The sequence below is a fragment of the Carassius carassius genome, chromosome 46 (assembly GCF_963082965.1).
Source record: "Carassius carassius chromosome 46, fCarCar2.1, whole genome shotgun sequence".
Lineage (NCBI taxonomy): Eukaryota > Metazoa > Chordata > Actinopteri > Cypriniformes > Cyprinidae > Carassius > Carassius carassius.
In genome coordinates this window covers 24,801,994-24,816,425 of record NC_081800.1, presented here as the reverse complement: position 1 = coordinate 24,816,425, position 14,432 = coordinate 24,801,994, and the positions used below count along the sequence as shown (strand labels likewise).

The following is a 14,432-nucleotide window of genomic DNA, read 5'->3' as shown; positions in this document are numbered from 1 at the left end:
ACTGGAAATGTAGACCAAAATCCTCATTAAGTTTTTGTGGTGCACTAACATTTTTTTTAACAATTTAACAGGACTATAATTTAAAATATAAATATTGAATATTTGAAATATTACACTTTTAAATATTATAATATTATTTAAAAGGCTTCTAGAAATTCTAGAAACAGTATTTTATATAATTTTAAATAAAACACTGGACTATTTTGGACAAAGGATATTGCACTTTTTGCTTTCCTATATGATTAGGAAAAAAAATTAAATTAATTTTAGGTATGTGAATAGATTGTATCTTTATTTTAAAATCAAAATGAATGAATGAATAAATCTATTTATTTAATGTTTATATAAACTATTAGTATTATGTATTTATTATCAAAAATTATATATATATATATATATATATATATATATATATATATATATATATATATATATATAATTAATTAATTAATTAATTAATTAATTTACAATAATAACATTATACACACACACAAACACACACACACACACACACACACACACACACACATATATATATATAAATACTGAATATTAAATGTAAATTAAAACATAATATATAATTTAAAATTATTAATCAAAAGACACTACTATGAGACTACTTTGAACATGAAATCCATTCAACACATGACAGAGTATATCTTATTAAGTTAAAATAAAGATCCACTTGAGACTGGGAAACCTAAATGGATAAGCAATCACAGGAAAAGTTATATACATTGGGGAACACTGCAGAGATGGGGTTTTCCTTAGATGAACTGTAATTGTTTTCTCATCTCTAAGCATCTTTGTCCATTGAAAGAATCACCCATCATTGAATATGCCATAATATGAGTACATAATATATTTGATGTGTACATGAGCATATATCAAATGTATATATAGATATAGATATAGATATATGTATATATATGAGAATGTGTTGTCACCAGACTGAAAACATAGGCAAACTCAGAAAACTCAGATCTTCAACCACAAATCCACATCACATCATTCTTATTTCTACATAACCCATCATTTGTCATTTAGAATGAACAAAAAACAAAAGCATAATGACGAGTTAAATTATTTTAAAATACAAAACAGGTTCGGAACTCAAACAAATGAAAAAAAAGGTATTTTGTGCACTTTTTTAACAATGTTGGAACACGTCATTGGACGTGGGCCGCACACATGTGCAGTGTTTTGGTGTTTGGACTCTGATGTTGCTATGCCTGTACATCTGGCTGCCGTAAATCACAGTCTTAAGAACGAAAGTCCACGCCTAGAACAACAGCCTACAGCAGAGAGACACTAAACCAGTTTAACAACAAGATGATCAAACCTTCACTTTCAAAACCAGCTTTATAGTACAACTCACATGAATGGATCACTGGAGAGCCACATGCAAATGAATTACAACCAACATTACTAACTGATAAAGACACAGTCAATCAGCTCATTAACATAGAACTCGTTATTTAATCACACTGACAGGAATGTGAAAATTAGTTCCCTGACATGTAGATGCCAGTCACTCAAAGAACAATAAAAGATCCCTATAATTGTAAGGATATTATCACCAAAGGTTTTCTTAATTTGCAGGGTTTGTTGTTGACACTTAAGTGCCACCTAGTGACAACATAGGAACTGCCAGAAAACCACCCTAGCATCACCTCAGCAATCACTTCAAACTCCCTAGCAAGAGTGCTGTGACTCAGGTGTGGAGAATTGATTGATTAACCATGCTGCTTATAAGATGCTGGCTTTCTCACCCTTGGGAAGGAAGAGATGGGGCCTCTCGCTGTTTGGTGGTCATGGCATAGCAATCCCAGAGAACACATTATCAACCAACCCCATAGAAACTCCCTGGCAACCACCCAGAACACCATAGCAACACCCTAAAAACCACCTAAAATGCCCTGGCAAACACCTAGCAACTGCCCACAGGACTCAATACCACAGGACATAGCAGAAGTCTAATAGTAACCACCCAGATCATCCTAGCAACCCTCTACTGTAGCAACACACCAGAACACAGTAACGGCCCCCTAGCAATCATCCAGAACACCCTAGTAACCACATAGCAACTCCATAGCAACCACCCACAACACTCCAGCAAACACCTACTGTATCAACACCTGAGCAACAACATATCAACTCCCTAGCAACCACCCACAACACTCCAGCAACCACCTACTGTATCAACACCTGAGCAACAACATAGCAACTCCCTAGCAACCACCCACAACACTCCAGCAACCACCTACTGTATCAGCACCTGAGCAACAACATAGCAACTCCCTAGCAACCACCCACAAACACTCCAGCAACCACCTACTGTATCAACACCTGAGCAACAACATAGCAACTCCCTAGCAACCACCCACAACACTCCAGCAACCACCTACTGTATCAGCACCTGAGCAACAACATAGCAACTCCCTAGCAACCACCCACAAACACTCCAGCAACCACCTACTGTATCAACACCTGAGCAACAACATAGCAACTCCCTAGCAACCACCCACAACTCTCCAGCAAACACCTACTGTAGCAACACCTGAGCAACAACATAGCAACTTCCTGGCAACCACCCAATACACCATGGTAACACCCTTGCTACTCCCCAGCAACCAGCCAGTAGGACTCTAGCACTGATACAATGATTTTTGCACATGAAAAGTAACAGGCTATTTTTTTTTTCAGGAAAAGTTGTAGGGCAATGAGAACAGCTAATAACTTTTCATAATTTTTTAATGAATCAGACCTAATAATCCTCTCTGTTAGCATCTCAGTTATAAAGGTGGCAAAGAATTCCACTGGCGTCACTTACAGTAAACGAGAGCTGGTTTTGTGTAAGCCGTGGCAGGGAGGGACCCTCTGTAGGGCGCAGGGGCTGAATATAAGGGTGAATCCATGCTGGAGAGAGCCCAGCCTGGTACTGAGGAAATGAAATCAGGATCTGGAAAATGTGGGCAGGCCAAATCAAAATCAAATTTCTGCTATCTCAGGCATTCCTCAAACAAAACGGTTTCGACATGTTGTGTGACTAAAACATTCATATCTCAAATCTTTGGAGTTTTACAGCACTCCTTGTAGGACTTTATGGTGGTTGGAAATGAGTCATGTGAAGCTTTCTGATGAGGTAAGGGAGCCGAGCAGTGTGAGTAAGGTTATGTGTGCATGTGTAATATGACCATGGGCGGCTCAAATCTGGGATCGAAAAGGGAGGGAGTGCTGAGAGGGTCCCATAATAACTTTCTCTCCCTCTTCCACACACTAACAGCCCAGAGAGAGACACTTTTACCTGCTCTGAAGACATTAAGGACAGCAACAGACCTAACAGACCCGAGAGCAGCCAGAGAAGAGGTTTTATCTGACCGTCGACGGCTTGTTTAGGCTCCTCAGGGAGGAGAGGCAGCATGTACTGGAACGTGGCCCTCCAGAGCACAGGGCTCTGGGTCATTCTGAGTTTAGCAGCCGGTCACCTGACCGAGCAGGAGAAATCAACTATCGTGGACATGCACAATGAGTTTCGCTCTAAGGTTCAGCCCAGTGCCGCCTTCATGCAGAAAGTGGTAAGAGATGCACCTGATGCTACACAATCAGCTTTGGTATACAAGCTACTGATTAAGACGTAAAATACGTACAAAAATGCAAATGTTGTCATTATTCAAGGACACTCATGTCAGTCCAAACCAGTAAAATTTTCTTCTGGAACTTAAAAAGAAATGAACCTTGCTGAATCTTTGAGCTTTTGTGTCTATTATGGAGCTTGACAGCACTGGATGTTCTTCCAAATTCAAACATTTTTCTTTAAGGTGAAACCTCACCGATTTAAAAAGCATTTAGATCTAGAAATTATATGATTTTTTCATTTTTAAATGTTTATTTTTTATACAGTACTATTGGAATTTCACTGTAATTACATCCTTCACTGTCTCATTACTGCTGTAAACAATAATTAGCACATTAATATCTATGATAATTGAGTCAACATGCATGTTCATGGGCACAATTACCTAAAAAAAAAAAACAAGATTATCTAATACTGTTATCATGATTATAGTTTACTAAATAAAAACTAATGTCAAATGAAATATGTAATAAATCGCTCACCATCTAGTTCACCCAAAAAGGACAATTTTACCATCACTTACTTACTCTTAATTTGTACCACGCCTTCTTTCTTCTGCTGAGTTTGAAGAATGTTGGTAACCAAACACTTGCTGTAAGCCATTGACTTCAATAGTATGAAGAAAAAGAAAAAAAAAGCTGGAAGTCAATCAGGACCAGAAACTAGTTACATTCTTCAAAACATCTTTAAAGACATTTATACAGGTTTAAAGAAACCTGAGAGTGAGTACATGATAATAGTTTTCATTTTTGGGTGAACTGTCCCTTTAAGCATTGTTGCCGTGTGAAACAGACCTCAACTTATCATGTGAATGCAATAATCACAGCAACACAAGGCTGGTATTATAATGCATGAGAAACAATCATGAGATCAGATTCTTTTTCTGATAAAGAGGGACTTTTCAAACAGAAACCAAGAAGTGGTTTGATTTTGACTGGATGGTGTGTGTGGGGGTGTGTGTTGCGCAATGTGTGTGTGTGAGACATGCTGTGGAATGTGTATGTTACATGAAACCGCAGGAACGCTGTGTGTGAGTGTTTTAATAAAGCCCCATGTGGTCATCCTGTCTTACGGTCTGATATTTGTATTGTGGGTGAAATTCAGAGCACAACTAAGGGAAGATTCATGTTATGTTTACTTGCATTTATACTCTACAATGGGGTGGATTACACAAACCACATGTCTGGATCATATTTCAATGCACACTAAGAAGAAAAAAAAATATTTTGCATAAAGAAAACAAAGCTTGCTCGCTTGCTTACATATTTATTTTGTTTGTTTGTTTGTTTGTTTATGCCATCATAAATAAAAGGTAGTACAACAAACAGTACTTTATAAATACTTTACTATTAAAAGTATTATTTACAACATTATGATACTGAGAACATTACAGTTTGCATTACATTTTAATGCAAATTTAAATATGAATAGAAAAACTAAACTCAATGCTTGTTATTTATATTGATAAATTGATTGAATGATTGATTTTTTGTGCATTATGGTAAAAAGAGCATATCTTTTTGTTTGAATTACATCTTAATGCTCTAAAAGTTGTATGCATTTTTTATGTAAAATAGTGTATATTGATGTAAACTGTTATTTATGTCAATTATAATTTGACATTTATAACAATTACAATTATAATAATTCAGAATTGAAAAATAAAACTTGGTTTTAAAACAATTGTCTCTCAAAAATAGTCAGTAAACTTCAAAATTAATTTATATAAATTTATTAGAAATTAGAAAATCTTTGTTTGTTTGTTTGTAAAACATAGTCCAATAATCATTTATTTGTTTATTTGGGTGCATGCAAGGTTCAACTCAGCAATGACTGACCTACACAAAATATGTTTTAAACAATTTATTTCAAAGTCGAATAAATACAGTATATTGTTCAGCTGTCCAATAAATAAATAGATAAACCTTGAGGTCAAATAGCAACAAACTGTTTCTGTCGTTTTAGGTGTGGGACGAGACACTGCGTCTGGTGGCAGAAAATCATACGGCAAATTGTATCGTGGATCACAACCCTCTACTAAAGGAACTCAGAATGGGTGAAAATATCTTTTCAGGCTCTGAACCATTTAATGCAATCAAAGCAATGATGGAATGGTACGACAAATATCCTAACGACACATAAATAAGAATGAATGAACAATGACTAAAATAACAAATACTGATGATCTGTGACATGTAGAAATATTATCTATAAACAGATTTGCAACTCGTTTCTTTGCACATACAGGTTTGGAGAGCATGAGGATTATAACTTTGAAACCAAAAACTGTGATGAAGAGAGGATTTGTGCCAATTACATTCAGGTGAACACTGTTTCTGTCCATTGTGTGTTTGATTGGATTTTCACACTCTCGATATGCAGATATGATGATGCATTTCTCTGTTGTTGTTGTTCCAGATGGTCTGGGCAAACAGCAGTAGAATTGGCTGTGCTGCACAATCCTGTGACACAACTGAGCATCTGGGTCATGAGAAAGTCACCCTTTTCGTGTGTAATTATTACCCTTCGTAAGTGTGTTTGAATAATCCAGACTGAACATGACCTTAGTGTTCTAGAATGCACTCTTAAACACTTTATAACATGACCTGAACAAGGTCTGTTCACACCAAGAACAATAACTGTAAAGATTACTATATTAGCGTCTACATCAGCGGATGATATCATGTGTTTATTCCAAGCACATGCTCGTCTGCTGCTTTTAATTCTCGGGGTTGTTATAGCATGATTGATACTGACTGATTGTTTCAAAGTAAATCCATTTATAAAAACCATCTCTCAAATCCACCCTTTGTTTTTCCTTCATTATAGAGGAAATATTAAGACACAAAACCCCTACGAGTCTGGAGTGCCATGCTCAAGGTGTACAGATACTCTACCAGTGTGTGAGGGCAACATGTGCGGTAATGTGAAGACTTTATTAACCAAATCAATTTTTAAAGTCAACATGAAATAAAAGGGTCACATAAAACTAAACTATTGTTGCACACACTCTCAAAACTCTCTCTCCTTGCAGTGGCAGATGACACCAAAGATCCTACTGTCTCACCTGAGCATCCACAAATGACGACGGATCCCGCTGTGGTTCCTGAAGAACCCACACACAACCAGGGTAAAATTGTGACAGGCATGGAAAGTAAACCAAACCATGGATCCAAGATGGACAGCATCTCAGCGCCTCTGCTGACGCTTGTCTGGCTGCTTGTTTTGTGAGGGAAATCTGATCAAAATCTAATGAGACACAACGAAAAAATATTTCTTTAAAGTTGTCAATGGATGCCCATTTTACACAAGTTGATATGATACTTTTAGGTCTTAATTAAAGACCTTCTGTAATATAGAAGGTCTGTAATATAGTTTCGTTAAAATTTCTCAATGGTAGTGTAAAATAACAGCCTTTTTTCCCTACCCTTTCAAAAACAGCTATTTTCAGAGCATGACCATTTGTGGCATTTTCCTTTAAATGTTAATGAGCTCTGCTGACTCCGCCCATTTCTTCCGAACCTTTCTCTGAGGGACTGTTTACTTTAGCCGCATTCATCGTGAAACTTGCTAATTAGCACATTATTAGGAAAGGCAATTTGCAAAGATTAATTAAAAAACCTTATACTCACTTCTTCTGTAAGTGAAGCTGGTTAACAAATGATTTGCGCAAACACAGACACATTAGATCTAGAACAGTTTACCCCAAAATTAAAATTTGCTGAAATGTATTCAAGTCTATCCAAAATGTAGATGAGTTAGTTTCTTCATCAGAGAATTGTAGCATTGCATCCCTTGCAGTGATGCTCTGCAGTGAATGGGTGCCGTCAGAATGAGAGTCAGCTGATAAATACATCACAACAATCCACAGCACTCCAGTCCATCAGTAAATGTCTTGTGAAGTGAAAAGCTGTGTGGAAGAAACAAACATTTTTAACTTCAAACCAGTGTTTCCATCTAAAATATGAGTCCATAATCTATAACACTGATTTCTCCAGTCATCTTGTCTCAATCAGGATAGAAATATGTACAGATCAAGCACCATTTACAAACAAAAACAGTTCTAAACGAATATGAAGATTAAGGATTATAGACTCATAGTTTGGCCAGAAGTGAGTTAAAAACGTCTTGATGGATTTGTTTCTTACAAATACATGTTTCACTTCGATAAAAGATAAAAACAATTCTAATACATATCTGGGGCATTTCTGACACCTTCAGAAGCGCTTTTACCCATGAGCCCTAATTTCTGACATTTCTTTGACGTCTGAATGGAGATAAATGAACAGGTTTTTTGTGGATTAGGCCTAATGAGTGTAAAAAACCTCTTATATCTTGAGTGATATTGCTCCTGGCTGACATCGATAGGATTTGTGTGTCTTCTAGTGATGTACTGTATGACAGACTCTGCAATGCAATGCATGTCTTTTATAAAACTTTTGTCTCTTTATGACCGAAGACTTGAATCAGAGCTGCAGTGGCATTATTATCCATTACAAAACATGGAAGAAAACACACACAAAAAAAGTTTTTTGATTTACAGTTTTTGCCCCTTGCTTGAACACTATAGACCCATGCTTAGACTAAAGTAACACAACTTGAAGCTTTTGTTACCATACCTCAAACACATGTACCCATACCTTAAACAAAAGTGCTGCTTTGCACTCTAGTTGCAATTCTGCAACACACTTACTCCTTTATGCAACAAACTTGGTCCTGCATACTACACTCTATTTCATACATAAGACACTTCGTTCAAAAATGAAATCTCAGAGTGCCTTTTAGGAAAACACATGTATCCAAAATACCATACTCATCGGGTAATTGCTACCACTCAAATACACAACTGAAAGCACTTACTTGCAAAACTGAACACCAATCAGCCAGCTACAAAAAGCCCTCAGTTTAGCCATTTCAAGAACTTTGCAAGCATGGATGGAGGGAGAGCAAGAGGAAGAGGAAGAGGAGGAAGGGGAAGAGGAGGAAGGGGAAGAGGAGGAGGAGGAGGACGAAGAGGCCATGCACGGATCCCTATTTCTGATGATATAAGAGCAACTTTGGTGGACCATGTCATCAACCATGGCCTGACTGTGAGGGAAGCTGGGCAGAGAGTCCACCCACACGCCCGCATGTCTCTTCTGCAGGCAATGGAACAGACCTGTGACGACATTCAGGTGACAACAATCCATGGATGGTTTCGACATGCAAGGGGATATTTTCCCCTGTGCTAGCGGGAGAAGACATTGCTTGCGATGTCGATGAGGCCAACAGACGACGGGATCCATGAGCCCACGAATGCACAATTGCCATGATTTTCTGTGTTTACAGTATAGTGTTTTTTATATTATATTATTTTTTTTGCTTTATCTGAATTCATGTTACTGCAATGTACAGTGCTACAATGTACAATATTGAGTAGGCCTATTTGCTTTTTTGGTTGTTTGAAAAAGTGCCTCCTGAAAATATGCCTTCTGAATGAACAGTGAAAATCAAAGACTGCAGTGTTTTATATAAAGTAGACTAGTGTGTACCCCCTGATCTGAAAGTGTATGCATATGATGCAAGTATGTGTCATTTTGTCATCAGAGTTACATTTTGACAAAGGAATGTTAGGTTTTAATATTAGAGTTTCAATTTGATACAGATGTGAATGGTATATTTCCCAGTGTCGTGTCATGTTTACTTTTGTGCAGAGTTTTGGCACAATGAGCGAAGTTTTGCAAAATGTGTTCAAGCAACGGGCAAAAACTGTAAGTTTTAATTTTCTGAATTGCGTATAGAATGTTGATTGTATTAAATTTGCATTTGGATTAGTTTTAACTTAAACTACATTTCATTACACAATAACCAGGTTTATATATTTATGCTCAATAAATTCAATTTGTTTTATTCTTATTTTAAGTAACTGAATATTGCTTGTTCCACAGCTATAGCCAACCCTTAACCATGTTCATACTTTTTAACTGAAAAATTAAATATTTAAAACGTATAATTGTTTTCACAAGAAACAGATTTATGCAGATTTTAGGCAATTTGAATAAATGCATTGAAAAAAAAATAGTTGCAAACCGTTAATTATGAACTATGTCATGATTTTCCAGTGCAAAAGTCTTATATTTTTCTTACGTTTCATGTGTGACTGACAAATATGCATCACATATAGTCTATTAGATTGTTAAAACTGTAATCCAAATGGATGGAAATTATATATGCTATTCAACAAGTCATACTGAAGTGAAAACCTGGATGGTTTTCATTGAATTAATCTTTTCCCCTATTACAGCTTTATACATACAGTACATACATACATATATACACATATATTTCTCAAAAAATTAGCATATTGTGATAAAGTTCATTATTTTCCATAATGTAATGATAAAAATTAAACTTTCATATATTTTAGATTCATTGCACACCAACTGAAATTTTTCAGGTCTTTTATTGTTTTAATACTGATGATTTTGGCATACAGCTCATGAAAACCCAAAATGCCTGTCTCAAAAAATTAGCATATTTCATCCGACCAATAAAAGAAAACGAAATCTTCATCTCCATAAAGCTTTTCAGCAGATGGAAGCATGAAGTGCTCCAAAATCTCCTGATAGCTAGCTGCATTGACCCTGCCCTTGATAAAACACAGTGGACCAACACCAGCAGCTGGCACCCCAGACCATCACTGACTGTGGGTACTTGACACTGGACTTCAGGTATTTTGGCATTTCCTTCTCCCCAGTCTTCCTCCAGACTCTGGCACCTTGATTTCCGAATGACATGCAAAATTTGTCCAAAAGTCCAGTGCTGCTTCTCTGTAGCCCAGGTCAGGCGCTTCTGCCGCTGTTTCTGGTTCAAAAGTGGCTTGACCTGGGGAATGCGGCACCTGTAGCCCATTTCCTGCACACGCCTGTGCACGGTGGCTCTGGATGTTTCTACTCCTGACTCAGTCCACTGCTTCCGCAGGTCCCCCAAGGTCTGGAATCGGTCCTTCTCCACAATCTTCCTCAGGGTCCGGTCACCTCTTCTCGTTGTGCAGCGTTTTTTGCCACACTTTTTCCTTCCCACAGACTTCCCACTGAGGTGCCTTGATACAGCACTCTGGGAACAGCCTGTTCGTTCAGAAATTTCTTTCTGTGTCTTACCCTCTCGCTTGAGGGTGTCAATGATGGCCTTCTGGACAGCAGTCAGGTCGGCAGTCTTAACCATGATTGCGGTTTTGAGTAATGAACCAGGCTGGGAGTTTTTAAAAGCCTCAAGAATCTTTTGCAGGTGTTTAGAGTTAATTAGTTGATTCAGATGATTAGGTTAATAGCTCGTTTAGAGAACCTTTTCATGATATGCAAATTTTTTGAGATAGGAATTTTGGGTTTCCATGAGCTGTATGCCAAAATCATCAGTATTAAAACAATAAAAGACCTGAAATATTTCAGTTGGTGTGCAATGAATCTAAAATATATGAAAGTTTAATTTTTATCATTACATTATGGAAAATAATGAACTTTATCACAATATGCTAATTTTTTGAGAAGGACCTGTAATTCTTTTGCATGACAATCATGCCTTTTATACATTTACAGTATAGAGTTTGTTGTTATTAACAATTTTAAGTATTATGTATTGTAGGTTTGTATGCAGGCTAAATGTTATTTATATTGTGTTAAAATCCAAAATCTTCATAGAAACGTGATGGTACAAATTGGAATGGAAACACCTGGATGAACTGGAACCAGATTTTTTTTTTTTTTTTTTTGATTCATGCATTAGGATAATAAAAATTTTCTTGAACATATGGTTAAATGTGAACTGTTGTCCTTATTTTTGCTGTGAGAACTTCTATGTACATAGTACTTAGGATGGAAGATTGCTAATATATGTCACTGGAGCACAAAAGCAGTCTTAAGTCTCTCTGGGGTATATTTGTAGCAATAACCAAAAATACATGGTATGGGTCAAATTATTGATTTTTCTTTTATGCCAAAAAATCATTAGGATATTAAGTAAAGATCATGTTCCATGAAGATATTTTGTACATTTCCTACCATAAATATATCAAAACCTAATTTTGGATTAGTAATATGCATTGCTAAAAACTTCATTTGAACAACTTTAAAGGCAATTTTCTCAGTATTTACATTTTTTTGCAACTTCAGATTCTAGATTTTCAAATATTGTATCTCAACCGAATATTGTCTGATCCTACCAAAAAAAAAACTACACTTAAGATTGGTTTTGTGATCCATGGTCACATATTATTGATCATCTCCATCAATAATTCACAGATTAGCTGTTTAAAACACACATAACTAGATGGCAGTGTAACTTAATAAAACAGTTTTTAATGAACTCAATATAAGTGACTTTTGTTTGTTCAGAGCACAATGACAATTAAATGGTGGTAAAGTAGTTTTTAGTACATGTCTATTCACTTCGAGGTCCTATTTTTCAACTTTTAGTAAATAAACATAATTAAAAAGTGTCAAAAACAGACGAAAATATCATTGTATTTTAGATTCTTTAGACATTGTACATACAGCTTCTGTTCGATAAACGGATCAAATCAAGGGCCTCAAAAGAGATTAATTTCTATTCATTCAAGCGTGATAGGATTAAAACACTTCAGAATCTCCAATCTTCAGCAGGGCTGATTAACATTTACATAAAGAACAAAATAAATGTCAACATCTCTCAGTTCATCTGTGCATCGAGATCAGATCCATCAGATTCACCAAACCAAACAACACTTGAACTTTCTGCTCGTCGTGTTTCGTGTTAATTAGTTCTGATGCTGTCGACGTTCACTCAGGTGAATCAAAGCACCTCGGCTTTCTGACGCATGACATAACTAACACACTTATTATATTGTGCCTTCTGCTTTCTAGAGGCTCTTAAGGAAAAAGTGTCAGTCGTGATACTTAGTGCTTTGTAAATAGCAGACAGCACAGGAAAGTAATAGCCTACAAAAATATTTATATAACTATGTATATAACTCTGAATTTGTTTTCTTATATGACCAATAATAATTAATCATTACTATAACAATAACCATAATCATCGTTATTATTATATAATAAATAAAAATGTTAGCATTTGTATTTATTTTGTTATATTTTATAATTATATAAGGTTATTTAAGAATGCTTATTTAACTATTTATAAATATTTAAGATTATTTACTTGTGTATCATTTTAAAATTAAAAACATTTATGTATTCACTTATTTACAATGATATACATAAAATTATTTGTATATTTTAAAAAATATATATATATATATATTCGTTTTTGTGTTTGTTTTAATTTATTCATTTATTTTTATTTTCTAAGGATTATTAAAGATGGTTTCATTATTTATTATTTAAATGCAAATCTTTATTTTAATTATTCACTTATTTTCATTTTGTATTCATTCATGTGTTTATTTTAAATATTTTAAGATGATTAATTTAAGATGATTTGTTTATTATTTGTATTTTGTTTTGTTTATTTATTTACTTATTTTAAATTTTGGTAACACTTTAGTATAGGGTCCAGTTCAAACTGATAACTAGTTGCTTATTAGCATGTCTATTCTTAACATATTGGCTGTTTATTAGTGCTTATAAAGTACATATAATGCATGACATCCATAATCCTACCCAATTCCCTAAACTTAACAACTACCTTATAAACTATTAATAAGCAACAAGTTAATTGAGGCAAAAGTTATAGTTAATGCTTAGTTAATAGTGTGAATTGGACCCTAAAATAAAGTGTGACCTAAATTTCCTAAACGTTTGGTTTCGAATCAGAGTTTGTGAGTTTATCTCAGGGCTGGCTGGTTTGTTTGCTGGCTTAACTCTTTATTGGCAGGTGGGACGGTTTGATCCAGTGGCATCTCTTCGGGTCTCTATAGGCCTGATGTTCAGATTGATGGACCTCATCATGATGAAGCCTCGGCGTAAAACTGCTGGATTATTGAGTTCCACCGGGCCGGAGAGCCTTACCACGTCATGCAACCCAACACATCTGTCATGGCTGCTGTAAGCCTGCTTGACAAACACCCACACATCTGAGGAGCATCCCATCGCTCTGACGCAAAAAAAGAAAGAGAAAGAAAAATATCCAGTTCAGTGAGCTCCAGATGATCGCTGGACATTCAAAGATAAGATAATAATCAAGTGATAAAAGGTCACTCTGTTTTCGTATAACTGAAATCTGTTCCACATAGGACTGGGACAACGCGTCGAGGTCATCGATGACGTCGACGCAAAAAATACGTCGAAGCAAAATATGCGCATCGATTCGTTGACCTGTTTTTTTTTCTCTAAAAAACTTTTGCAAAACGTTTACCTTATGTGCGCTGAATATACGCGATGGCCGGATCAACATTCTGTCCAACGTTATATAACCAATCCAGGGGTTTTTCTGCATTGATCTGTTTTTTGGCGGCTGTCAAAGCCTTATTTGATCGGTGAGTGATGTAGAATAGAATGACTGTGCTGCGCCTGACAGGGCGCGTACGAGAGAGAGCCCCGGCTGCGCGCGCACTCACAGTCTTCAAACAACAGGAGCGCTTCTTGCTCTCTCTCTCCGTCGTGCATATTAATCAAAATCATTAAACACGATAGAAAAAGGGCGAAACACCCAAGTTTCACGCGCGCTCGCGCACTCACAGTCTTCAAACTACACGAGGGCTGTCTTGCTCTCTCTCTCTCTCTCTCTCTCTCTCTCTCTCTCCCTTTCTCTCCCTCCCTCGTGCATATTAACCAAAATCATTAGACACGATAGAAAAAGGGCGGAACGCCAAAGTTTCACGTGG

The 14,432-nt window shown here is 36.1% G+C and overlaps 1 protein-coding gene across 2 annotated transcripts; it reads left to right on the top strand.

Moving 5' to 3' along the window:
• Window positions 1-3,008: 3,008 nt before the first annotated feature.
• On the top strand, window positions 3,009-7,693 carry LOC132128889 (peptidase inhibitor 16-like). Of its 2 annotated transcripts, XM_059540277.1 has the most exons (7): window positions 3,009-3,145; window positions 3,287-3,578; window positions 5,603-5,751; window positions 5,885-5,960; window positions 6,056-6,165; window positions 6,467-6,558; window positions 6,672-7,693. In XM_059540277.1, exons 2-7 carry the CDS (start codon window positions 3,423-3,425, stop codon window positions 6,866-6,868), a joined length of 780 nt encoding a protein of 259 aa, XP_059396260.1. In that variant the 5' UTR covers window positions 3,009-3,145; window positions 3,287-3,422; the 3' UTR covers window positions 6,869-7,693. The 2 variants fall into 2 exon arrangements, with proteins under 2 accessions (XP_059396260.1, XP_059396259.1); XM_059540276.1 differs by lacking the exon at window positions 3,009-3,145 and having other exon boundaries at window positions 3,230-3,578.
• The last annotated feature ends 6,739 nt before the right edge of the window (window positions 7,694-14,432 follow it).